The following is a 27,315-nucleotide window of genomic DNA, read 5'->3' on the forward strand; positions in this document are numbered from 1 at the left end:
GCCTAGCATGTGTGAGGCACTGGGTTTGATTCTCAGCACTGCATATAAATAAAGAAAATATAAGGTTCATAAACAACTAAAAAATAATATTGTAAAACAGAATTCTCTTCTGGAGATGGATAACGGTGATGATTGCACAATATTGTGAATTATTAGTCAGCTTTCCATTACTATAACAAATACCTGAAATAAATCAACTTATAAAGAAAAAGGGTCCACAGTTTTGGAGGTTACAGTCCATGATCAGTTGGCCTTCTTTCTCTGGGGTCCATGGCAAGGCAGTACATCATGGTGCTTGGCATCTGGTGAAACAGTTATTCACCTCATGGCTAGAAAATGGGGAGGGGGGGGTGCGGGGAAGAAGAGGAAGGGTTAGGGTTCCACTATCCCCTTCAAGAGCTCACCACCAAAGACCAAAAGTCCTCCTATCAGCTCCCACCTCTTATAGGTTCTACCATCTCCTAGTAATGCCATTGTGAGACCAAATCTGGGCCTTTGAGAGATATTCTACACCCAAACTACAGCACAATGCCCAAGAGGCATTAAAAATAAGCACATTCTATAAATCTAAAATTATTCTGAAATAAACATTTATTTTAAAAAAAAAAGCATTAGAACAAGCAGCAATTCTTTTGGGCATGGCCTATTTTTAAAATGTGCTTATCTTAGTTCAGGCTGCTATAATAGAATAAACTTAGTGCTTAAACAAGATAAATTTATTTCTCACACTTCTGGAAGCTGAGAAGTCCAAGATAAAGGTGTCAGCCCAATTGGTGTCTGGAAGGCATTCTTCCTGTTTTATTGATGGTCATCTTTTATCCTTACAAGGCAAAGAACAGAGAGCAGAGAAAGGAAGTAAGTTCTCAAGACTTCTTTTAAGAAGTTCAATCCCATTCATGAGAGTTCTGCCCTCAACCTAATTAGCAACCAAAGGAACAACCTCCCTATATCACACTGGGGTTTAGCACTTCAACATATGAATTTTAGGGAATGCAAACAGTGATATAAAGCTAATTTTCAAAAAAATCTTTCACACTATCAGTTCATTCCATTAAATGGTCATCTGCCAACAAGTATTTGCAATTTGATGTCATCAATTATAATATTAAGATGGCTTTTCTTCAGTGGAAAGTACCTTAGGCCAGGTTCCCTGAAAACAGACCAAGGCAGATTTGCATGCCTTGCAAATGCAATTTGGTGGGATTTGGTGGGAAATGCTCTTTGGAACAACATAAGAGAGTGAAGGAAGTAAAACTGGACTGAGGAAGAAGCTCATTTATCATGAAGTTGCAAGAAATGCCTTGTCTGAGGATCTGTGGAACTGGAATGGTCCATTAGAGTTGTCCCAAGTTGAGTGAAGGATGCTAGCACTAGATGCCAGTCAACTTGGGGAGAGTCTAACCTCGGGAGAGGAAGCCTCTTTCAGATGAGGGCTATGCTTGGGACAGGATTTGGCTATGAATGTTCAGCAGCTGGCAGTAGTGGCAACCAGTAAAATAAGCATGTTGGTACTAAAGGGAGCAATCCAAGCAGCATACCCTAGTTCCTACTACAAGACATTGTCAAGTTAATAAGGCTCTTATCACTTTTGCAAAAAAATTTTTTAGTTGTCAGTGGATTTTTTTTATTTATATGTGGTGCTGAGACTTGAACCCAGTGCCTCACATGCTAGGCAAGCATTCTACCACTGAGCCACAACCCCAGCCCCTCTTATCACTTTTTAAGAGTTTATATCTGACAATATGATTCAAGACATATATTAAGTCTCATATAGTGTCAAGAAATGCCATTTTTATTTATTATTAGTTGACTACTGCCTGACAAATTTGGTCCCAAATTGCATGTTTATGAAGCCTAGATGGTGAAATGCCCAGATATAGTACTACATATCTAAAGAAGTCATATTCAATGATATGATGAAGAATCATATTTGGTAACTGAATTTCTTTTGGGGAAGGTGGTTCTAGGGATTGAATTCAGGGGTGATACATCCCCAGTTCTTTTCAATTTTTAGTTTGAGGTAGGTTCTCACTAAGTTGCTTAGGACCTAACTAAATTGCTGAGGCTAGCCTCAAACTTGCAATCTTCCTGCCTCAGCCTCCTGAGTTGCTGGGATTACAGGCATGCATCACCAAGCCTGGCTCAATAACTGAATCTTTATTCAACACCTTAAGACTATATTCAGTCTAAAAGAAATTTTCCAAAGTGGAAGCAAAAGCTGACTACAGTTGACAACCATTTAGAGATGAAATGAGTAATTCCTTTCTCTTTGTAGATCTTAGTCCTCGAAAGTTTGCTTTGTGCATTAAAACTCTTTTTAATGCCAAAAATTACTCCAGACAATCCTCAGGAGATAGGGATTGAACTTTATTCAGTGTGCAAACAATATTTGATGGGCATGGCTTTATTGTCGCATATCAGGCCACCAAGAGTCTTTGGTCCCAGCCTAGGAACTAGTGCTCTAAAGTCCCCCACTCAAATTGCCCTGCAGCCAACTACATTCAACATCTTCAGCATCTCCAATTCTAGCCTCAGATTCTTTCTCCCTTGAACTACGATTTTAATTTATCAAGTTTTCAGTTGTATATATCTAATACTCTTCACCAGATTAGGTTTCTCAAAGGCAAAGTATTTTACCTTTTCATATTCCTTATGAAAATGCTTTAGTCAAAAAAAAAATGCTTTCATCAATACTTAACAAAACTACATAAATCTTGAAATAATTGTATGAAAGAAGCACATCTTTAATGCTTCATTTTCAAATTTTAAGAATATATACAAAAATTAAGCAACTCAAGTGATATTGGCCCAATTATATTATTATGTGCATGTAAAATATGTAACAAATACCATTATTATATACAACTATAAAGGACCAATAAAAAAATGTGGAAAGAAAAATAAACCCATTAAAGTAAAAAAAAAATTGGTCTTTATAGTTATACATGACAGTATAATTAATTAACTCAATTTTACTATTGTATAAGAACTGATACATTTTGCAACAAAACATAATTTAAGTAATTTATTAATTTTCAAAAATTACATTTAATTACTATGCTAAATTTTACAATGGGAGCAAGGGAACATCATGAAGCGATCTTTCATTACATGGCAGTAGCCTGATTGGTTATGTTCTGAAAAAAGAATGACACATTTTCTCTTATTCCTTTAAGAAAAGGATCTGTAAGATTTAAATCATCTCCAGAAAAATGTTTCCACTGCTTCAGCTGTGACATGGAAAGAGGTTTCAAGGAGTTTGATTTCTGGTGGTGTGGGTCAAGCTGACAATGTCCAGACATAGCAAACTTTTCCGAAGAATCATCTGAAATAAATAACAATGAGAAAATCCTTAAACCAACCAATATCTTACTCTATGCAATACTTTTTTAATGACAATGAGTTTGTGATTTATAACATTTGATCACCATAGTTCAAGATAAAACATTCAGTTCATTCTTTCCACAAATTATATGCTATGTGTTGAATTGATCATTGTGAGCAAAAATTGTGAAAAAACATAGACTCTGAAATCAAGAACCTATGTTCAGTGGAACAAACCTACATTAAATAAATAATCATCCAAAAATGTATTATAGGTTAAAAATCCCTTATCTAAAATCTATGAGGCCAGATATGATTTCAAATTCAGAATATAACTGGAATAATGTGGTAAGCACTCCATAATCAATCTCATTAGTATTCTACAGCATGTCAGATAAAAGTCTTATGAAATGCGTTAGACTACCAATAAACATATCTGTTTTAGGTAAGCATTTTGCCACAAATAATTTTGTTGTAAATTTATGTAGGAAAAAAAAACTTTGGGCATTGTAGATTTCAGAACTGAAGACAAGGAACTGTGGGGCTACATTACAAACAGAGGTAAGGGTATTATGGAATGATACAGGGAACTCTAAACACAAATGGAAAGAGAGGCTGACCTAGTCTGGAAGGTTAAGTGAGAGGCTCCCTGAGGAAATGTTCTATTAAGAACTAAAGGATGGGGCTGGGGTTGTAGCTCAGTGACAAAGCACTTGCCTAGCATGTGTGAGGTACTGAATTCAATCCTCACAAAAATAAATAAATAAAATAAAGATATTCTGTCCATCTAAAACTAAAAAAATTTTTAAAAAAAGATCTAAAGGATGACAAAAAAGAAAAAAGTGCTTATTAAAGTCATGCAAGTGCCGGGGACCAGCCCTAGCAGCAGAGTCCAAGGGTCCCTAATGGCCTGAAATGTAAAAGCCCCCAATAGATTAGGCGGCGCAGCGTCGGCGATGGACAGCAAACCACACGGACTCGGGTCAGTGTTGGAATGCTGACAACTTTATTGAACTCCTTTACAGCTTATATACCCTTGCTCCCACCACCCAAAATATCTTGTGATCAAACATAAAGAAAGCACTTCTTTAGAAGTTTCAATAGATAACAGAAGTTAGGTTGTAAAGTCAGCTAACTGGCGCCATCTGGCATATCTATCTCACTTAACATTTCTCCACAATGGGCTCTTCTTGACCCGAAACCTACAGAACGCACATTTTTCTTTAAAATTTAACCTTTACCCAGTCTCCTGTTACTGTGATAAACCATGACCTCCAGTAACCTTCTACTATGACCCTAATCACATGCCTAAGCTATAGTAAATCACACAATACTATTAAGAGCTAGGCCATTAACTTTAAAACAAAATCTCTATCTTTAAAAGAACTAAGGCTTTTCTATTAGAACTAAATATAGTGTACTTCTATTGAAAGGTTATTACTTTATAGAGGGAACTAAATGTAACAGGTATTTAAATCATAGAGACTAGAGAAAATCACTTACGGGTAACTAGATAATTGGAAGTCTTGTAAAAGCTAACAAAAATATCACAAGACATGTTGCTTCAGAATGTTCACCGTTCCCCATAGGAAAATTAGTGTTTAGTGTAATCAATAGAACTTATTTTGTTGGAAATGATTTGACTCCTGTGAATTGTTTGTGTTCCTACCATCCCTCAACTGAGAAGCTTTATTGAGCATAATCACTCACTGTAGCAAGGTGAGTTTCCATTAGAAAAACAAGAAAGGGAAAAAGTCAATATTTTGAAGAAGGGGCTCCGGCTTTACTCAACTTACGACGAGTCCTTGCCAGCGTCTTCCAGGGAAAGCCTTAGCAGAGCCCAACTTACGACGAGTCCTTGCCAACATCTTCCAGAGGAAGTTTCCAACCTCTGGCATGGACTGTTATCCGCTAGGCACATTCCCTTGGCATGAGTTCTATACGCCAGGCGCCCCCGCATGCAAGGAAAGAGATGCTGACACATTGAAGAACTGGTAGTAGCCAAAAACAATTAAGAGCCTTAAGAGTAAAGGCAAAGAACAATGCAAGAGGAGAAGTTCAGTATTACTGAAGCAAGTATTCAAAGGCTGAATTATGCAAGACTCAAATGGCAGGGACCAAATCCATTTCTTTTTGCTCCGAGGCACTCAGCCACATTTCCCAGCCTCCCTTACTGTTAGATATAGCCACTGAGTCTGGCCTATGGGATGTGACAATGAAATTTCAAGGTTTGGCCTATAAAAATCACCCTTATGCACAATTCCCTACATTTTTTTCTTCTCTCACTGCTAAACAGCAGATGCAGGGGATCTCCATGGAGGACTCTAAGGAACAAGGGGTGGAAGGGCCCAAAGTAAAAGAAGCCTAGATTGTTTAATCACATTACAGAAAACTATCCACTAAATGCCACAGTAACCTGTTACATGAATGACAAATAGAATTACACTGTGCTTTTTTAGTTTCCTGTTATAGTACTCAGCCTACCTTTACTAACCACTTTAAATATTTTAGCTGGGCATGGTGGTGCATTCCTCTAAACCCAGTGGCTAGGGAGGCTGAGGCAGGAGGATCATAAGTTCAAAGCCAGCCTCAGCAACTCAGCAAGACCCTGTCTCAAAACAAAATATAAAAAAGCCAGGGTATGTTGTATAGTGGTTAAGCACCTCTGGGTTCAATCCTCTGTACCAGGAAAAAAAAAAAAAAAAAAAAAAAAAAAGATTATAGTATTTATCCTCAGAGCAATAAGAAGCTACTAGAACATTTTATTTTTTAACCTTTTAACTATGGAAAATTTCAAATTAATATAAGAGCTGGTAGGATAAAAATAAAGACTCTGTATATAACTCAATCTTCAGTGACTACCAACAGATGGCCAATTATTTTTTATTTAGATCACCACATTTTCACCACTTCCTCAATATTCTGAAATAAATACAAAACATATATCATTTTACCTACAAATATTTCACTATGCATTTCTAAAAGACAAAGACTTCTTTTAAATTTTATCACAACTTTAAAAACCTCAGCTAGTTGTGATGCTGCTATCATTTAATTAAGTATCTGACTTAAAATCAGAAAAAGAATATTAGAGTAAATATAAGTAAAAAGGAAGATAGGAAATAATATTAAAACAAAGAATACATAATAGAATCAAATGTTGATTTATTACCAAAAATGGCTATAAAGAGGAAATCTGAAAACATCTCAAGTTTCAAATCTACCCACTAAAAATATATATACACATATTTTATATTATACCTAATGTTTTATTATTATAATTAAATTACAATTATATACAATTATACCTAATTATATTAGTTCTAGTGAATAGAATAGGGCCATGGCGGTAGTCCCCGGAATGCAGGGAACTTCGTGGAGTAGAGTTGCCCAGCGAGACTCCCCGGCTGGAGTGGTGAACCCGGTCAGCAGGGAGCGTTGTAGAGGAGCCCCCCCCCCCCCCCAGACTCACTCCCAGGGCAAGGCTCCCTGGCCCAGGTGGTAGGTCCAGATCCCAGGGAACATCGAAGAGGAGGGCTGCCCAACCCAGGAGGTAGTTCTGGACAAAAGGAAACTTCTCAGAGGAGAGCTGCCCAGCAAGACCGCCCCCCCACCCTCCGTGAGTCTTCTCCACCGAGTGAGCTTTCCCAGCAGGGCAGTAGAGACAGACACAGGCCCAGACCAGCCATGCCCCAGCCCGCAGTCTAGTCCCTCTTTGACTGACCATCGGTCAACAAGTGGAGGCACCTCTGCCCACTAGCAGGGAATCTACCCAACCTAAAGGCCACCACCCCTAGAGGGGCAGCTTCCTTGTGAAGCACTGCATTATCAAGTTCCTCCAAGACTTCAGGCTACTGAAGGCTAGGAGGCGAGTTATTGGAAATCTACAGAGAGACTATAAGCCAATAGAGCTCCACTACTAGAGGGGTAGATACCTGGGCAATATGAGAAAATAAGGGAAGAAAATGTCCCAAACAAACCTAGATGCTACAGCAATAAAATCCAATGACAGCATGGCAGAAGAACTGTCTGAAAGGGAGTTCAGAATGTACATAATTAAAATGATCAGAGAAGCAAACAATGAGATGCGAGAGCAAATGCAAGCTTTGAATAATCACACCAATCAACAGTTTTGCAGGAAGCAAAAGATCATTTCAATAAAGAGATATTCTGAAAAAAACAAACAAACAAACAAAAAGAAATCCTTGAAATGAAGGAAACAATAAGCCAAATTTAAAACTCCACAGAAAGTATAACCAATGGGATAGAACACCTGGAAGACAGAACCTCAGACACTCAAGACAAAATATTTAATCTTGAAAACAAAGTTGACCAAACAAAGAAGATAGTAAGAAATCATGAACAGAATCTACAAGAATTATGGGATATCATAAAAAGGTCAAATTTAAGAATTATTGGGATTGAGGAAGGTACAGAGACACAAATAAAAGGAATGACAATCTATTCAATGAAATAATATCTGAAAATTTCCCAAATATGAAGAATGAAATAGAAAATCAGTACAAGAGGCTTACAGGACTCCAAATATACAAAATTACAATAGACCCACACCAAGGCACATTATAATGAAAATACCTAATATACAAAATAAAGACAGAATTTTAAAGACTGTGAGAGAAAAAAATTAAATTACATAGATCAATTTTCAAGTAATGAAATAGAAGAAGTCATCAAAAGCCTACCAACAAAAAAAAGTCCAGGACCAGATGGGTTCTCAGCCGAGTTCTACAAAACCTTTAAAGAAGAGCTCATTCCAATACTACTCAAAGTATTCCATGAAATAGAAGAGGAGGGAACCCTCCCAAACTCATTCTATGAAGCCAATATCACCCTGATACCTAAACCAGAGACACATCAAGGAAAGAAAATTTCAGACCAATATCCTTAATGAACATTGATGCGAAAATTCTCAACAAAATTTTAGCAAATCGCATACAAAAACATATTAAAAAGATAGTGCACCACGATCAAGTGGGTTTTATCCTAGGGATGCAAGGTTGGTTCAACATCCGGAAATCAATAAATGTAAATTTACCATATCAACAGACTTAAAGTCAAGAATCACATGATTATTTCAATAGATGCATGTGATAAAATACAGCACCCCTTCATGCTCAAAACACTAGAAAGGGATAAAACATAGGGAAAGTGGGAACATTCCTTAATATTGTAAAGGCCATCTATGCTAAGCCCATGGCCAATATCATTCTGAACAGTGAAAAACTGAAAGCATTCCCCCTGAAAACTGGAACAAGACAGGGATGCCCTCTTTCACCACTTCTATTCAACATTGTCCTCAAAACTCTTTAGCCAGAGCAATTAGACAGACCAAAGAAATTAAAGGGATATGAATAGGAAAAGAACTCAAACTATCCCTATTTGCTGATAACATGATTATATATTTAGAGGAACCTGGAAATTCCACCAGAAAACTTTTAGAACTCATAAGTGAATTCAGTAAAGTAGTAGGATGTAAGATCAATGCTCATAAATCTAATGCATTTTTATACATAAGTGATGAATCCTCAGAAAGAGAACTTAGGAAAACTACCCCATTCACAATAGCATCGAAAAAAATTAAAAACTTGGGACTCAATCTAACAAAAGAGGTGAAAGACCTCTACAATGAGAACTACAGAACACTAAAGAAAGAAATTAAAGAAAACCTTAGAAGATGGAAAGATCTCCCCCATGTTCTTGGATGGGCAGAATTAATATTGTCAAAATGGTCATACTACCAAAAGTGCTATACAGATTCAATGCAATTCCAATTAAAATCCCAATGACATACCTCACAGAAATAGAGCAAGCAATTATGAAATTCATCTGGAAAAATAAGAAACCCAGAATAGCTAAAGCAATCCTTAGCAGGAAGGGTGAAGCAGGGGGTATCACAATACCAGAACTTCAACTATACTACAGAGCAATACTAACAAAAACAACATGGTATTGGCACCAAAACAGACAGGTAGATCAATGGTACAGAATAGAGGCCACGGACACAAACCCAAATAAATACAGTTTTCTCATATTAGACAAAAGTGCCAAAAACATGCAATGGAGAAAAGATAGCCTCTTCAACAAATGGTGTTGGGAAAACTGGAAATCTATATGCAGCAGAATGAAACTAAACCCCTATCTCTTGCCCTGCACAAAACTCAACTCAAAATGGATCAAGGACCTCGGAATCAGACCAGAGACCCTGCATCTTATAGAAGAAAAAGTAGGTCCAAATCTTCAACATGTCAGCTTAGGATCAGACTTTCTTAACAAGACTCCCATAGCACAAGAAATAAAAGCAAGAATCAATAACTGGGATAGATTCAAACTAAATAGTTTTCTCTCAGCAAAGGAAACTATCAGCAATGTGAAGAGAGAGCCTACAGAGTGGGAGAATATCTTTGCCAATCATACTTCAGATAGAGCACTCATTTCCAGAATATATAAAGAACTCAAAAAACTCTACACCAAGAATACAAATAACCCAATCAACAAATGGGCAAAGGAAATGAAGAGACACTTCACAGAAGATCTACAAGCAATCAACAAACATATAGAAAAATGTTCAACATCTCTAGTAATAAGAGAAATGCAAATCAAAACCACCCTAAGATTCCATCTCACCCCAATTAAAATGGCAATTATCAAGAATACAAGCAACAACAGGTGTTGGAGAGGATGTGGGGAGAAAAGTACACTCATACATTGCTGGTGGGGCCGCAAATTAGTGCAGCCCCTCTGGAAAGCAGTGTGGAGATTCCTTAGAAAACTTAGAATGGAACCACCATTTGACCCAGCTATCCCACTCCTTGGCCTATACCCAAAGGACTTAAAATCAGCATACTACAGAGATACAGCCACATCAATGTTCATAGCTGCTCAATTCACAATAGCCAGACTGTGGAACCAACCTAGATGTCCTTCAATTGATGAATGGGTAAAGAAACTGTGGTGTGTGTGTGTATATATATATATACACACATACATATACATACAATGGGATATTACTCAGCCATAAAGAAGAATAAAATTATGGCATTTGCAGGCAAATGGATGAAATGGGAGAATATCATGCTAAGTGAGATAAGCCAATCTCAAAAACCAAAGGACAAATGATCTCTCTGATAAGCGGATGATGATACATAATGGGAGGTGGGAGGGAGGCCAGAATGGAGGAAGGAGGGACTGTATAGAAGGAAAAGAGGGGTGGGAGGGGTGGGAGGAAGGAAAAAATAACAGAATGAATCAAACACCATATTACCCTATGTAAATGTATGATTACACAAATGGTATGCCTCTACTTCATCTACTACCAGAGAAACAAGTTGTACCCCATTTGTTTACAATAAAATAAATAAATTTTAGAATATACAAATTTTATATAAATTACCTTATATGCTAATATAACAAATTATTTCATATTAGTCTCATATAGTTTAATTTCTTAAACATATCTCAATACAAATCTATCAAGTGACTTTCAACTATTGGACATTGCTTGTTGTTCAAGTCCTACTCCTGATCTAGTTGTTTTCTGAATAGTGTCTAATTTTGGACAGTTGACATTTTCAGCTTTACTTAAGCAGCACTAGCAGTTCACCAAGTACTATGTGTAACAATAGACCACACTAAGTATCCCAGAAAGTCTGACCCCCTTATGAATAAGTTCTATCCAATATAAACAAACAGTAGGATTATTTTGTTGAATATTTTTAATGAAATGGAAGCAAGGATTAAAAACAATTTTTCTAACTCTAATACATTATACCAGGTTTTGAAAGATTTCCCTTAATCAAGTTAATTTTTCACAATCAATTCAGAACTAAGAAGCTAAAATGAGTCTAACTAAATATTTTCTCAAATATATATCTGGCAGTTGCTCTATGACCTGAGGGAAAAAAGAAAACCAACATTTGCAAATGATAAATATTCTGAAGTTATTCTTTAAATATTTTCAATTTCTAAAGAGAGACATATTAACTTTAACATAGCAACAGAATTAAATACTACAAACCTGTATGATCTTTTCCTGTTGTACATGTGCAGTCAAGCAGGTCATGAGTGATACAATGTGAACTTTCATGTAATGTGAACAAATTTTTAAGTTCTTCTACTGAAAACTGTGTATGTTCAGATGTCTTAGTTACATCTACAACTGCCCCTGAAAGATTCTGCTTACTGATCTGCCTTTGATAGATCTTTTCTTCTATAGTACCTAAAGAAAAAACATTCATTAGAGTTCCTTCAGCTGTTTATATCTATTATTTTTGTAGGGTAAACATGCTTATTACCATACTAATTAACACAATAATAATATATTTCTAACATTAAAACACGGTTTAACCAAAAAAATTATTTTTATTACTCAAAGGATATATATTTTTTGTCACATTAGAATAGTTATTACCTGTGGTTAAGAGTCTGTAAATATATACAGAATGCTTCTGACCATCTCTCCATACTCTAGACATAGCCTAGAGAAAATAAGTGATAATTCTGAGTACAGCAGAAACTAATGAGTAATTTGCAAGAATATATTTTAAGATTAAAAACTTGGATTTTACTCAAAACTTCAAAAACCAAAACCTACACACATGCCCAAGCATATCCCACTTTATATCTTTGTCCTAGGGATAAGAGAGGGTTGAGCACTCACTGAGGTACTGTAAAACAAACTGCAGCGATGCCACACAGTAAGAGGGTATATCTTTAAAAATAATGAGACAATAATTTTGGACAGCAAGAAGGTAAAGAACCAAGAATAGCATGAGCATGAAGGGTTCATTCCCAGTCCAAAATAGCTAAAGATTCAGCCCCCAAAATCCCCTAGGATATCTGCAATCAACTCAGCCTCTATGTAGATCCCTGTGATTTAAGGATTAGCAATGATACTATAAAGGTTTGATGTTCAAACTCTGCACATTTCAAAGAAAAGTCTGGCCTCCAACCAGCCCCTAAGAGATCATTTCTCTAAGCCCTTGGAACATCCTGTCTCAAAACAGTGTCCTGTTTATCTGAAGCCTTGGGCCATACTTGACAGTTTATGTTAACAGTATGATACAGGTGAAGGCCCTGGGCCATGTGGTCTACATTTGGCCTCTGAAGGGGCTGAGACTAAGCAAATAAGCTCAGCCATGCATGTGCTCCATGCCTACAGGACTGACCAAAACAAAAATTCTAAACACCAGAGCTTGGGTGAACTTTCCTGGTTGGTGATACTTCATATATAATATCACTCATTATTAATGCTGGAAGAATTAAGAGTTGTTCATATACCTCTGCTGGGAAAGACAAATGGAAGCTTTTGCCCAGTCCCTCTTGGACTCTGTCATATGCACATTTTCCTTTGGCAATTTTAGTATCCTTTACATTAATACAACCAAATGTGAGTACATCTGCTTTTCTCAGTTCTGTGAGTCCTTCTAGTGAATCAGTAAACCGGAGGGTTGTCTTAGGATTTTCTAATGCGCATACCAACTTAGTTACGAATCTAGTAGAAATCTCAAAATACATGAATATAGACTACATACTACAGAAAACCAAAGGTTTCGTCTCAGGAACCAGCCTAGGTATCCATCAACTGATGAATGGATGAAGAAAATGTGGTACATGTACACAATTCAGTTTTGTTCAGTCATAAAGAAAAATGAAATAATGTCATTTGTAGGAAAATGAACAGAACTTGAGACCATTAGATTAGACAAAATAAGCCAAACTCAGACGGTCAATGGTCATATATTTTCTCTCATATGTGGAAGATAGAAAAAAGGAAAAGAAAAGGGCGAGAATCTCATGAAAATCAAAGGGCAATCAGTAGAGTAGAGAAAAGGGATCAAGGGGAGGGAAAGGAAATACTGGGTATGACAGATGAGCATATTTGACTCCTTGGAAATGTTATAGGCCAGACTATACGGACAATGACTAAACAGACCCCATTTTACACTGAGACTCCATGTTATGTAGGAAATACTTCCCCCATGGAAATACCCTGCTTCTGTACCCACCAACAGTTGCTTAGCATAACATGTTCAGTAAGAGAAAATGGCAATTCTTGTATAATGAAAAATTGTTCTCTTTTTGATTCCTATTTTTCCTAAACAATGTACCATGTCAATGGTGATTGTCTAGATGTTAGTAACCATTCTTTAACTTATACCCAACTAAGGTCATTTTGACCCACTTCCCTTTCTGCTTATGATTTTAGATCTCATGATGTTAGTTTGTAGTTTTGAATCATAGCAACAGCTACTTATGATTGATGTGTTGACTTATGGTATAAAAACCCCTGCAACCCTACAGTCAGTGCTGCTCTCCCAACAGCCATTTTTGGGGCACTGTGTGAGACAGTCAGCTGGCCAGCAAATAAAGACTCAAATTTGGACTTCTCAGTGGTGATTGGTCTGTTCTTAAGTTGTGCCCCACAACACTAGGGAATGAAACTGGTCAAATTGTATTGTTATATTGTGTTCATGTACACATATGTAACAAGAAGTCCCACCAGTATGTACAACTATAATGAATCATTAAAAAATGTGGGAAAACAATGCTTGCTGGAAAAAAAAAAAAAAAAGTCAAACATTTCCTAAGTAAGCTAATTTTATACCCTTACTGTAGCCTGCAAAAATTGATCACAGCAATTCATAACATTTTATTGTCTTCGCCTAATGGCCATGAGTATCATGAAGACCCAAATGCACTGTGAAGTTAGGGCCTGGAAATACAAGGTTTGGGTTTGAATCCTGTTTTGCCTCTTATAAGTTTTAGGACCTACAACAAGCTTCCATTTCTTTATCTGTAAAAAATGGGGTTACTAATATCCATATTTGCAGGGGTATTATGAAGATTAAAATGTTGGTAAATGAAAAGCACTTAGCAGAGCACCTTACACAAAATAAGGACTCAATGTGCAGCAGTTAAGTTACTTATACATCATCATCATCAATATTATCACCATAACATTCGATAATGCCTGATTCATAAATATTCCTACCTGGATATCAGTGGCTGGATTCCAATCGATGTCATAAAGAATTAAGTGAGATCCTCCAATAAGATTAAGTCCCACACCACCAGCTTTTGAACTTAACAAAAAAATAAAATCAGAAGAGTATTTACTATTGAAGCCATCAACAATTTGCTGCCTTTGAGAGATCGGTGTTTGTCCATCAAGTCTTGTGTAAGCATATCCATGACGCTTGCATACTTCTTGTAAAATATTCAAGGTCTGTGTATAGTTGGATACCAACACCACCCTGTAATCAAAAAGATTCTTTATACACAATTAAAGACAGTAACATTTTTTTAGTTGAAGGAAAATACCACCATATTATTGTTACTGATATTTATAGAACATGCAACAATGACTTTATACAATTACAACATAAATATTCCTTCACATTCAATTTTTAAAGTCATCATCTAAATTTTCAGTTTTAAGAGAGTGGAATAAAGACCTTTCCGCCTACTTCATTTCTCTGAAATCACCCTACAAAGAGCAGGAAAATTAGCAATATACAAGTGAACAAAAAGGCACTCTACCTTTGATAAAACAAGTGGACATTCATACATGAAAGTAAAAAGGGAAGAGTAAAGCAGTGACCTGATTAGGAGCAGAGAGGAGAAATCTAAGAGGCAGATTCCAGGAAGAAATAAATACAAGTTCACTCACACTTTAGAATCTTGCTAAGGCAGCTCTGGGGGAAGTAATAATTTATACTGCAGCTATTATAAAAACATTGGCAAAGAGAACCCAGACCCTGCCCCTATGTGAATAGCTGACTTTTCTTAATCAAATGGAATGTTTACTCTCTGGAATATAAAACAAAGAAGCTCAGACCAGGGGATTGTATAAGGCAGGATACTGTGTCAAATAAAAATGAAAGCCTGGATACTGGATGGTAAGACCCTAGTCCCCTTTTCCTGCAAACTCCCAGATGAATAAGTAGCCAGGTATCCTTCTCACGTCACAACCCCCCAAGGACTGTCTATGGAAATACTTGAATGACTCCAGAAAAGGTCCACAGATAGGAAGTCCCCAAACTGAAAAGCCAGTTTAGTGTCTGATTACCAGTGAAGACCATGAGTCAACAAGTTTAGGAAGTGTTCAATAAACATTTGACTGCCTCACTCTTAAATATGGATACTAAGGACTACCAGCTATTTGATGTGAGACTGACATGAAAAGAAGAAACCAAAACAAACAGATAAGAAAGAAGAAATCTAAATAAAACAGAACAATGAAAGAAAGAGAATACAATTTGAAGAAAACAAACAGCATTCACAAAAAGAAGATACAGGGCTGTAAATGTAGCTCAGGGGTACAGCACTTGCCCTGCAAGCACAATGCCCTGTGTTTGATCCCCAGTACTGGGTAGGGGGTGGGGTGAGGGGATGCAATTTTAAAAGGAACAATCAAGAATAAGAAAAATGTCTTTAAAATGACAATCAAAATAGAATTGGAAGATAACAAGAGAGTCTGTCAGGAAATACATTGAAAAGAAAAAGTGATGACCAAAAGGAGAAAGAACATAACAGAGTTAAAAAGTCACTTCAAAAGATTCAATAACTGACTTGTAGAAATTCCAAAGGAAGGAACTCATTTTATGAAAGACAGAATATTTCCCAAACATGGGCTCTTCAGATTAAAAGGACGACTATAAAGTGCCTACCTCAATGACTCCTATTAAATGACTATTAATGATTTCTAATAAAGCACATCAACTCAAAGCATAAGAAAAGAAGAAAAGTTGCTAAATCTTTCACAACTTAAAACAGATTACATGCAAATGAATGGAAATTTGAAAAGCATGATTTTCTCAAAATCAACTCTAAAACCTAGAAGAGACATAAAACAATACTGTCAGAATTCTAAAGGAATACTATTTCAACCTAGAATTTTATCATCAGGCAAGTTGTTAGTCAAGTGCTAGGGTAAAATAAAGACAATTTCAAACTTGAAAGAAGTCAGATATTTACTTCCCATCTTCTCTTAGGAAAATACTAGGATATTCCAGCAAACATGAAACACAGAAAATAGGAGACTGAACACAAAAGAAAAAGAAATTTATATGTAATGAATTTTTTTAAAAGTCTCATGGTGACATCTATGTAGCAAGATTAGAAAACAATCAGTTCAGGGCTGGGGAGATAGCTCAGTCGGTAGAGTGCTTGCCTTGCAAGTACAAGGCCCTGAGTTCGAACCCCAGCACCGCAAAAAAAAAAAAAAAAGAAAGAAAGAAAACAATCAGTTCAAATTGTAGCAGAACAGAGGACTCATTGAGAAAAGGTTTAAAAAGTACAAAATAACTTAAAGACTAACATTAGCTGAAAAGCTACTGAGGTGCATAGGGAAACTCTGTAATTGTTAAAAAGAACGAAGTAAATGGGAAGATGGGTAAAAAGCATTTGGGGGAGAGATTATTAAAGAAAGGAATGCATCATGGTAACATTTAGCGTAGCAATAAAAAACATTTAGTTGCAATAATATAAGTATTAAATGTTAATTTAGCCAAAAGTTGTAGTATGACTTGTCTTGGAAAGATGGAAGGTGAAGGGGACATAAGAGCACTAAATTCTCATCAACCATGAAAGAAAGTCATTAAAGTCAAAAATGAATCAGGCAAATGATGTTAGCAAGATGGTAGCCCTGAAAAGTTCAAAACCCTCTTCCCCTACAGAAGCATAAATAACATCTGGAAACTGACTAAAATAACTTTATAGGAGCTCTGGAAGCCAGTAAAAGACCCACTGCAACTAGCCAAACAACCCACCTGGAAAAAACACACAAAAATGAGTAGGAAAGTTCCTGGTGTTTTTACTTGCCCTAATCCTTCCCCTGTGCTGCAAGGCTTGAGGGATTCTTTGGAATATGGCAGCCCAATTCTCAGCTTCCTTCTGTGAACTGAAGCCAGCAGAGTGGCTAAAAAGTTCTAACCTATATGAATGCAGCTTGAGGGATTGGTCTCTGCCACACCTAACTTGGAAGCCAGAGAGAACAGAAAGTAACTAGGATCTCAGGCTAGGGGAAGCCACAGGAAGCAATGGACATGGCCTATGAAAACTGAAAGGGGACTGTCGACCTCTGGGACAAGATATTGAGAACAGCTAAGGTCCCTAGAAGTAGCAGAGATGAGACTCTTGGGGAAATTAAGATGTTTAAAATCAATCCTAGGACTGGAAGTATGGCTAAGTGGTAGAGCACTTGCCTAACATGCTCAATCAAGGTCCTAGGTTCAACCACCAGCACTGAAAAAATTTAAAAAAAAAAAAAAAAAAAAAAAAGGCAATCCTAGGAGAGGTTTTCCTCAAAGTCCAATCTTCATCAATCTGAAGCATGCAAAGAAACAGGAAAACATGGTCCATTTAAAGGAACAAAATAAATCTTCAAACCCAACCCTAAAGAAACATAGGCCTAAAACTTAGGAAACAAAAACTTTAAAACACTGTCTTAAATATGAGGAAAATACAGACCAAGAAGGAAACCAGGATGGGATAGCAATATGGGAACAAAACACAAGTATCAAAGAGAGAGGGTTTTTTTTTTTTTTTTTTTTTAAAGTGGGGACTGAATCCAGGGATACTTTAACAATGATGCTTTACCCACCCCTTTTTATTTTTTATTTTGAGAAAGGGCCTTGCTAAGTTGCTACGGCTGGCCTCAGAATGAGAAGCAGAGATAATAGTACATATGGAAACCCGCAACATTCAAGGGCACACAGAGTGAGAAACAGGGCAAATTACAGATTTCACAGATAGTCTGGTATGACTGGACCCCATGACTGGTATGACTGGTAAAGGAGGCACTGGTCCTGTCAAAGGTGCTGGAGTTTAGAAATTTCTACAGGGCAACTAAGAGTTTTTGAATGAATTTTTTAAGAAAAGAAGTGACATGATCATATTCATATTTTAGAAATATAACTAAGGGCAATGCTGAGTATGCAATGAGGTTGAATATGAGAGGGAAGTGGTTCATAAAAGACCATGATAAGCCCAAGAAGGAATTACAAGAATCAAAATCTTGGTATCAGAAAGACTGGGATTCCTGAGATAAGAAATAAAACAAATAGGATTTAGTAACTGACAGTATTAGGGAAATGAAAAAAAAATAAGTCCTGAATAACTTTCAAGGTTTTTGCATGCATTATGACACCACTCATCAAGCCAAGGGATGATAAAGAAAAGATCAGGCTCGCAATGGCAAAATGTTGAAGCTAGTTTTAGACATCCATCTGAAGCTTGAAGGCCTACAGGACACCCACAATAGATTAAGATGCCAATTAAGCAGAAATAACAATGTGGAAATTAAAAGAGAAGACTGGACTGGAGATACAGACATGGAGTCAATATTATAAGGATGATAGTTGAAAGTATGAGAAGTAGAGATCACCCCCTAGGAAGTGTGTTGAAAGTGAGAAGAACAAAGAAAAAAGACGAGGGTGTGTCAACATTTAAGGGACAATAAAAGAAAAAAGGAAAAAGGAGATAGAAAAGTAAGTTACATTATATATCAGAAAATATCAATAGGTTTTTTTTTTTTTCAAATAAATTACATTTAGTTTTTCTTAAATAAAACTTACACATTATTCAACATCACAAAATACCAGGAGCTGTTCATGACCTCAAAGAAGAATTTTTTTTTCTTATGTTTTCTTATTTAAGATAAGCAGGGGAGAAGTTAGAAGTAGTGCAATCAAAAGTCCACGAGTGCTTACGGGCAATTTGTTAACCTCATCTCTTACTTTTCAGTGGGACGAAGTCCGTGGATAACTGCTAAGAGCTTTGACAGCACCTGTAGTTTTCCTGACTCCTTTTCAGTGAACAGAAGAGGGTTGTAATCAGCAGGGAAGACCCTTAGCAAGCCTTCATATAGGCTCCTTTCTTCATTTTCATCACAAGTTGAGTTATGTTCTTTTTCCTATTCAAAATGATGATGTTAATACTGGCTTGTGATTGTTTTTTTAAAAAGGAGACAAAAATGCCAAAATTATGGGTGGGTGGTGGTTAAAGATCAATAGCTACCTGAAAAGTTCAAGCTCATTCTTAAGGAAAACGTTATAGGTCAGGATTCAATCATTTTTAAAAAGTAACATACATTTTACTGGGTGAATTACTGAGCAGTTCTAATGCAGTCATCTAGTGGCTGCTGCCTCCACCCTACAAGCACAGCATTATTACCCACACACAATTATGGGGGGTAGAGAGCAGAGAAAGAAAGGAGAGGAACATAAAGGTCAAGCATCGGTATAAGATCTGACCTCTCTAAAACCCTGATATTTCCCATTATCAATACTTCTTTTGCTATTTCACTCTCTCCTTTCCCTTCCTATTCTTTTTTCATCTAAGTTGTGGACTGCATATAACATCTCCTAGGTAATATTCAAAAGCACAATAGTTTACTAAACCTTACTTTTTTTTTTTTTTTTTTGGTAAGAAGTTACAATTTTACCCAATGTTATTCTTACAATAATATTGTTGGTTTATTCCACCAACAGTTGTCTCTTTTCGGAGGAAGGGCATGCTAGCTCTTGTGTGAACAAGAGCTTCACACATACGAGGCAGGTACTCTACCACTGAGCTACCTGCAGGCCCTATTTTACTAATAGTCTTTAGAATAATTTTATTCCAAAGTGATCATCAGCATCTCTGAAATTCCTTCCTCAAGACAGCATAGTTAACATATGAATACATAAATATAAGATTAAGTTATTAATGACTAATTGCTTTAGGTTTAATTCCCCAAACTGGCAGGTCTCCTTACTTCCACATTTAACAGATATATCACTGTTTTCAAAATTCTATTCAATCTACACCCATGATCTGGAATGCATTTTTTTTTTTTTTTTTTTTTTGCCCAATTTTCTCTTAAGGACCCAATGCAAATTCCCCCAATTATTCACAGCCTTTTTTCTCTCCTGCCCAGTACATTTCAGCTTTGAGCTTATTTAAACAGTTAACTATTATACTTCCCTAATATTTTCATTAGTATTGTAATCCCTCTTGAATAGAATGACAAATACCTCAAGGGTAGTAAATACTGTAATGTAAGATGCTGGGAACTCAGTACTAATATAGCAATACTTCAGTAAATTGATTGGATTAAAAATACTTGGAAATCTAAGGTATTTATATCAATAATACATATGAGGGGAAAGAGATGGTTGCTAGCTGCCTCAGCTTAGGTCTGTTAAAATGCCTGCAACTTGGAGAGGTTATCAAAGGACCACAGGTCCAAGGTCTAGTCCACAGCTCTTCATGTTGAAAATCCTGAATATGCTTAAGCTCTAAGGAATTAATGATTCAAACTAACCAAATTCAGAGACTGAATAAATTAGAATTCAGTATTTTCTAGAAAATTATTGATCTACAAATGAGACACACCTATTTAAATGAATTGGTCTATCCATCTGTCCCATGGAAAAAAAAAATCCAAAGGAGAAAACAAATCCCTAGCAGAAGGTTGTCTGGTGAATATTAGATCAGAATACAAGGGACACAATGCACAAGTTCTTAACCAGGACCACATAATCAGAATGACTTGTGAAAGCTTAATAAAAATCCTCATGCCTGGATCCTATTTCCAGAGATTCTGAATCAATCCCTATGTGTTGAGGCTTGGCTAACTACAGCTTTAAAAGCTTCCCAGAACACTGCTCTATATACCACTAGTTAATAATCAACTAATGGATAATATCTTTATGCTGTCACAGCCTGATGCATCACCTCTATTACAGAGAATTACCAGTCAGGATTCTATCAGGGACACAAGATGTCCCTGACTCCATGTAACCCAATAATCTTGATCATGCATTATAATACTGTTGCTGTTCTAAAATTGTTACATGTGTTATTCACATTTCCTAAAGAGAGATCCATTATTTTGACTGAACTTGGGAAACAATCTTTCAATAGGAATCTTTCAATATTTCAATAGGAATATTAAGAAACCATTGTTTAAAGTTTACTTATTCATATTGATGCTTATTTGTTAGGTTGTTAGAGGAAAGAGTTTTCTGAATAAGTCTCAGACATGACTATTTGAAGCTTGTAGTATCCTCTGCCCATTATTTGTGGCCATATGGCAACAATGGAGAAACACCCAGAGCCCCTTGCTGCTTTCTTCAAGAACATGTAAGGATATTTTAAATCAACTGGTACATTCTGGGGTATCATAAAGTCTTCCACGTAAGGAGGAATTTCTAGTTTCTATTTTGCTGGGCTTCATGCCCAGAAGGTTTAATTTTTACCACTGTATATAGAATCTGTTTCTTTATAAGTTACTTAATAATTATAATCCTGCTGCCTTCTGTAAAGTTACACAAAGCTGATAAACTTTCTATGATAAAGTAGGTAAATATAATCCATTGTAGAACAAACTTGGAGAATTCTGGTAGAATACTCCATTTTCTAAGTATATAATTAATGGCTTCAAGCATAATGTAGCACCTTATCATAGTTTTTGTTTTGGTGGGTTATTTTTTGACCAAATTTTTTATTTTACTGTTCAAAAAATTAAAAGAAGAAAAATTGTTCAGGGTGAACTAGGAATAATAATTATTAATGAGCACTGTGCAACACATATGACCAGGCATTCTGCTAGGCTTTTTCCATAATTTCTTACCCAATTGTCACAAGAATATCATCAGCTTTCATTGGCTCTGTTTTCCAGATAGGAAATCCAAGGCTCACAGATGTAACTTGATTATGTAACTTGTTGATAGTTTAAAGAATTAATAAGCAGTAAAGTGGGGGCTAATACTCAATTCTAATTTCAAAATAGAAAACTCTTACCATACTCCAGACTGCCTTATGTTTATTAAATATCCAAAAGGCCAACTATGTAGTTATTTAAAAAATTGTACTTGTAGAAGGTATCTAAATTTGTGAAAATATCACAAATTAGTGGAAAAAATAATTTTAAAATAGTGAACACAATATTATTAAAATTAAGTTTTTCTAGAATAAGATGATATATACACATCTCTAAGCTCCTATTTTCCCATCAAAAAATAAGGAGAGTAGCATATTTCTCTAGGGTCAGTCGCTCAGGAAACTGAGGCAGGAAGATCACTTGAACCCAGAATTCTGAGACTGGCCTGGACACACAGTGAGACTGTGTCTCCTTTAAAAAAAAAAAAAAAAAAAAAGGCAGGGATGATAATAATAGTGCTTATTTCACATAGCTGCACAAAGAGTAAATAAAACTAGAAAAGCTCTTAAGTGATTGGTACATGATGACTTGTTTAATAACTGCTACCTAATATTACTATTATTATTAATACCAAAATTGTGATTTTTTCTGTGTAGAAAGCTTATGATGATTTTTACTTTTTGTGATTTTCTGAATTTTCCAAATATCCTGCAAGAATTGGGTATCACTTTTATAATGAGAAAAATAAATTATTTTAATGGTAAATTTCATATTGTTAGCAACGAACAAAAACAGCTGACTACATTAACATAAAATAGGAAAGGACACCACAGCAAAGTATTAGAAATGTTCCTAAAGGGCACAGGGCACAACCTCTATAAGGCAGTGCCTGAACCCTTCTCGTCCCCACTGTAGCTACGAACGTGGACACGCTTCAGGGAACAAGTAGAAAGCTGGAGAAGCTCTATAGCATAGCCACAGTGGAAGGTCTGCAGAACTTTTCAAAAACCCATAAATGCAAGCTTAGGGATTAGTACAATCTGCCTTCTTGGACTCACATACCACAGAACCCTCATCTGATATCCCTGACACTGTTTCATACACTACTTACCTTTATAGAGTTGAACAAAAGGCAGGGGTGATTGCATAGTTTCTTAAGAGCTCCTATGCATATTAGATGAGAACTATTTTCCAGCAACCCTTGAAGACAGAACCTGACAGCCTGAGAATTCAACAGCTTTTGATAAAGTTCAATCTGTAGTGCACCCGGTCGGCAAAAGACTACATTCTCTATTTTAGGTGGAAGATATTTATTTATAACTTCCTGGGTTCTTCTAAGAATAAAAACTCCAGTAAGGCAGGTAAGTTCTGCTGCTCTTCTTTCTCCTAACTTCTTTTCTTCCTATGGAAAAATAGTACATTTAAATAATCTTAAAACCATCAACAAAGAGCTGATACACAAAATTTTTTCTTTTTTTTATGGGAAGGATTGAACTCTTATCACTGAGCTAAATCCCCAGCCCTTTTTATTTTGAGAAAGGGTCTCATCAAGTTCTAGAGTTTGGCCTCAAACTTGCAATCCTCCTGCCTCAGTCTCCCAAGCAGCTGGGATTATAGGAATGCATCACCACACCTTTCTTATAGAGCAAATTCTTGGAAACAAATATTTTGACAAGTATTGATCCTAAACTAAGCCTACAAGAAATTACTAGCACAATACACTGTTGATGCTTTACAAATCACTACACATTGCTTATTAAATATTATATTTTAAGTCAAAACTATTAATAAAATATATGTTCAAATTCCCTATATAGAACCTCCTGAGCATATGAAACTTTACAGGAAAGTATAAAATAAATCCCATATATATATTTGTTCCTATGTGACTCAGAAATTATTCTCTTGTATTTTAAAACAATGCTTGATTTTTATTAAGAAAAAAATACATTCGCTAAGGAAAAGAAATTACATTTATGCAAAAATAAGAAATTTAAAATCAATATTAACCAACCAGAAACAACCACTGTTATCAAGATTTTTGCATGTATCTTCTAAGTCTAGTTCTCTACATAAATAACTTAAAAACAATGATTAACTTTTATTTGTAACAAAAACAGGATCTCAAACTACAAAGCTTCAGGCAAACAAAAAATCAGTTTGGCTCACTGTCTATTTCCCACTGTCTAGCATTAAGCCGTTGGCCCACCTATGATGTTATATGTAGGATAAATCAATGAATATGATTTCACTTTTAAATAATGGATCATGAACATTTTCCATGCTACTAAATAATCACATAAACCAGACTGGGGGTGTAGCTCAGTGGTAGAGCACTTGCTTAGCATGTGCAAAGCCATGAGTTCAAATCATAGCATCACATACACACACACAAACTATTATTTTGTATAGTTTTTGGTTCATGGAACATGTTCAATGAATATTTATTGAAAAATTACTATGCTTTATGAATTCTGAAATAGAATATTATTTTCACACTTTTAACTTCCTGAAATAGGGTGTTTTTTACAATCAATGACTTCTAACAATTTCAACTGATAGTATGTTTTCCTTAGGATCCATAAAATAATAATATATATCCTACAATTGGTGGTATGGTAGAGACAATGAAATAAAGTGTCTATATAACATATAAACCATAATTTAACCATTTTCCTATCTTTTGAAATGTTTGTTTCCTTTTAGTTTCTTTTAGTATATTTCCAATTTGTTACCCTACGGGAGAATGTTTCATCAAACCTTTGCTATTGCTTTATAAGTTCTTAAAATAGCATTACCAGATCACAAGATATATACAATATATATATATACACCATTTTTTAATTTTAATTTATTTATTTTTACTTTTCCCAGAGGTATCACTATGTTACCCAGGCTAGCCTCGAACTCCTACTTTTAAATGATCCTCCTGCCTAAGCCCCAAGTAGCTGAGGAATTAGAAGTGTGTACCACTATGCCTGTTTGCATGCAGTTCTTTTTATTTGTTAAAATAAATTATACCTCAGAAGCAGAAGGTTCTCTCGACATAATGATGGGTTCTTCATATATTTTCCTATAAGATGACAAAGAACCTAATATTCCAGGATTTACAAAATCAATTAATGCAAAAAATTCTTGCAGATCATTCTGAACTGGAGTACCTAAGATGAGATAAAAGTGATAAGAAGGTCATTTGTTTTATAATCAAGATCTTTAAAGAAATTTGTACTCTCTTCCCTAAGAGGAATAAATAAACACAAGCAAATTTCTTAAAACTAAGAAAGAGTAGTCAAATCAAGTTAAAAATATAAATAATCACATAAATTTTGAACTCCAGTTTTAACAGCATAGTAGCTGAGTACAGGCTTTGGAGTCTGACTATTTAGGTTCAAATCCTACCTGCATCTCTTCATCCCTAAGTGGCCCTGAGCAAGTTGCTTACACTAGTTTATAATCTATAAAGTGGGGATAATAAGAGGAGCTGCTTGGGATGTAAGGATCAAACCAGCCAATCCAAACAGAATGCTGCCTAGACATGGACCTCCAGTCTCAAGAACTGTAGGAAAATAAGTAGCTGTTGTTTAAGCTAACCAATCTGTGGTATTTTGTTACGGCAACCCTAGCAAACTAATACACCTCTACAAGCCAATCTGAATCCTATCCATTTTCCAGTCAATACTAACTGAATGTTTTCCACTGGAATAGATAATATCAGGGAACAAAACCAAAATTTCTTTCATTTTATTCTTTTGTATTGGGGGGGGTGGCAGGGGTACTGGGGATTGTACTCAGGCACTTGACTACTAAGTCACATCCCCAGCCCTATTTTGTATTTTATTTAGAGGGAGGGTCTCACTGAGTTGCTTAGTGCCTTGCTTTTGCTGAGGCTGGCTTTGAACTCACGATCCTTCTGCCTCAGACTCCTCAGCTGCTGGGATTATAGGTATGCGTCACAGCGCCTGGCTCATTTTATTCTTAATTATTAAGCACCCATCATTTACATAGCACTGTACATACTCAATACAGACACATAATTTAACAAGGAACCAATCACCTTGAGAGCAATATATCCTGCCTGGAAGCAATATCTATAAGCAAAGAATTCATTCAGGCAAATCTAAGTATATAAAAATCAAATGAGTACTTCTAATTTGAAGAGGTTAGTAGTGTTAGTTTTTACCCAAATTCAGAGCTCAGGGGGTTGAGGTGACAAGGACAGGAGAGCAGAAACAATGTAAGACTCACAAGTAAGGATACAGAAGACAATGCTACCACTCAAATAAAACTATCTCACTACACCACCAGGATGTTCCTTTTGAATGAAGTCCCAGAATCAATTTTATTTTACTGAAAAGACTAAATTTAATTTGGAATGCTTGTCAAATTAGTATTTGTTCATAATTAAAAATATTAATAAAACTGTCCATCTTTACTAAAGAAAATTATCTAATTTTCAAGTAGGGAAAGATCTTATTTTTACTCCTGACCTTCAATACTTTTCAATAACCCTTCATTTCTCACTCCTCCTTTTTATTTCTTTTATTCCTCATTTCTAGTGCCAATCTTTTTTATTTCATAGCTGCAACTACTCTTTAGATAAGCAATATTGACCCCATCTTGAGCAATAAGAATAATCTGTTTTTCTCTTCTAACACAACACAGTTAAATTCAGCTAAGTCTTTTTCCATTGCTTTTCCAGTCCCAACGATATCAAGATCAAAGGCTAGTCCAGAAGTTTGAACTGTGGCTTTGGGAATTAAGAATGAAGAGTCAACTCAATTGCTTATAACAGCCAAAGACAGGAAAATCACATAGATGAAGTTTTCTGTTCCCCATTTCCTTTTCTCCTTTAAAAATAACATTTTATAAAGATCCAATACCAGGCTTTATGTTCTCTGGTTTCCATATCACTATTATTATCAAACATTTGTTGAGCATCTACTAAATCTTTTTTTTTTTTTTTTTAAATCACATAAGGGAGTTTATTAAGCAAACAGAGTGTCTCCCTGCAGGGTAAGAGAGAAAATGAGAGGAAAGAGGAAAAGAGAAAGGGTGCACACTAGAGAGAGTGTGAAAAGCAAGGTGGAGAAAGCAAGTCCTACTAAATCTTGAGGAAAGAAGTAACTATGATATTTTATGTCAATCTTTTTTATCTTTTTCATCTTTAAGTGACATGTGACTAAATTCAAAAAATAAAAAGATCATTTAACATTTCTTAATTTTATTTTTTCTTTTTGGTGATGAGGTTGAAACCAGAGGCATTTTATCATTGAGCTACAACCCCAGCCCTTCTTTATTTTTTATTTTGAAACAGGATCTCACCA

General features: G+C 35.7%; 1 protein-coding gene across 7 annotated transcripts in view; it reads right to left on the reverse strand.

The window, feature by feature from the left end:
* The window catches only part of RAD54B (RAD54 homolog B), a 744,820-nt gene that overhangs the window by 636,953 nt on the left and 80,552 nt on the right, over positions 1-27,315 (reverse strand). For 6 of the 7 annotated variants that reach the window (XM_079116906.1, XM_079116911.1, XM_079116912.1 and 3 more), the window contains 7 exons: positions 25,013-25,152; positions 23,103-23,393; positions 19,083-19,258; positions 14,336-14,597; positions 11,753-11,819; positions 11,360-11,560; positions 3,017-3,325 (listed from right to left, as the gene is read on the reverse strand). In XM_079116906.1, the coding sequence (XP_078973032.1) occupies positions 3,108-3,325; positions 11,360-11,560; positions 11,753-11,819; positions 14,336-14,597; positions 19,083-19,258; positions 23,103-23,393; positions 25,013-25,152 (1,355 nt within the window). In that variant the 3' untranslated portion in view covers positions 3,017-3,107. Of the gene's footprint in view, positions 1-3,016; positions 3,326-11,359; positions 11,561-11,752; positions 11,820-14,335; positions 14,598-19,082; positions 19,259-23,102; positions 23,394-25,012; positions 25,153-27,315 lie in introns of those variants that run through there. The other variant, XM_079116907.1, reaches the window with a different exon arrangement.

Source organism: Sciurus vulgaris (assembly GCF_902686455.1).
Source record: "Sciurus vulgaris genome assembly, chromosome: 1".
Taxonomy (NCBI): Eukaryota; Metazoa; Chordata; class Mammalia; order Rodentia; family Sciuridae; genus Sciurus; species Sciurus vulgaris.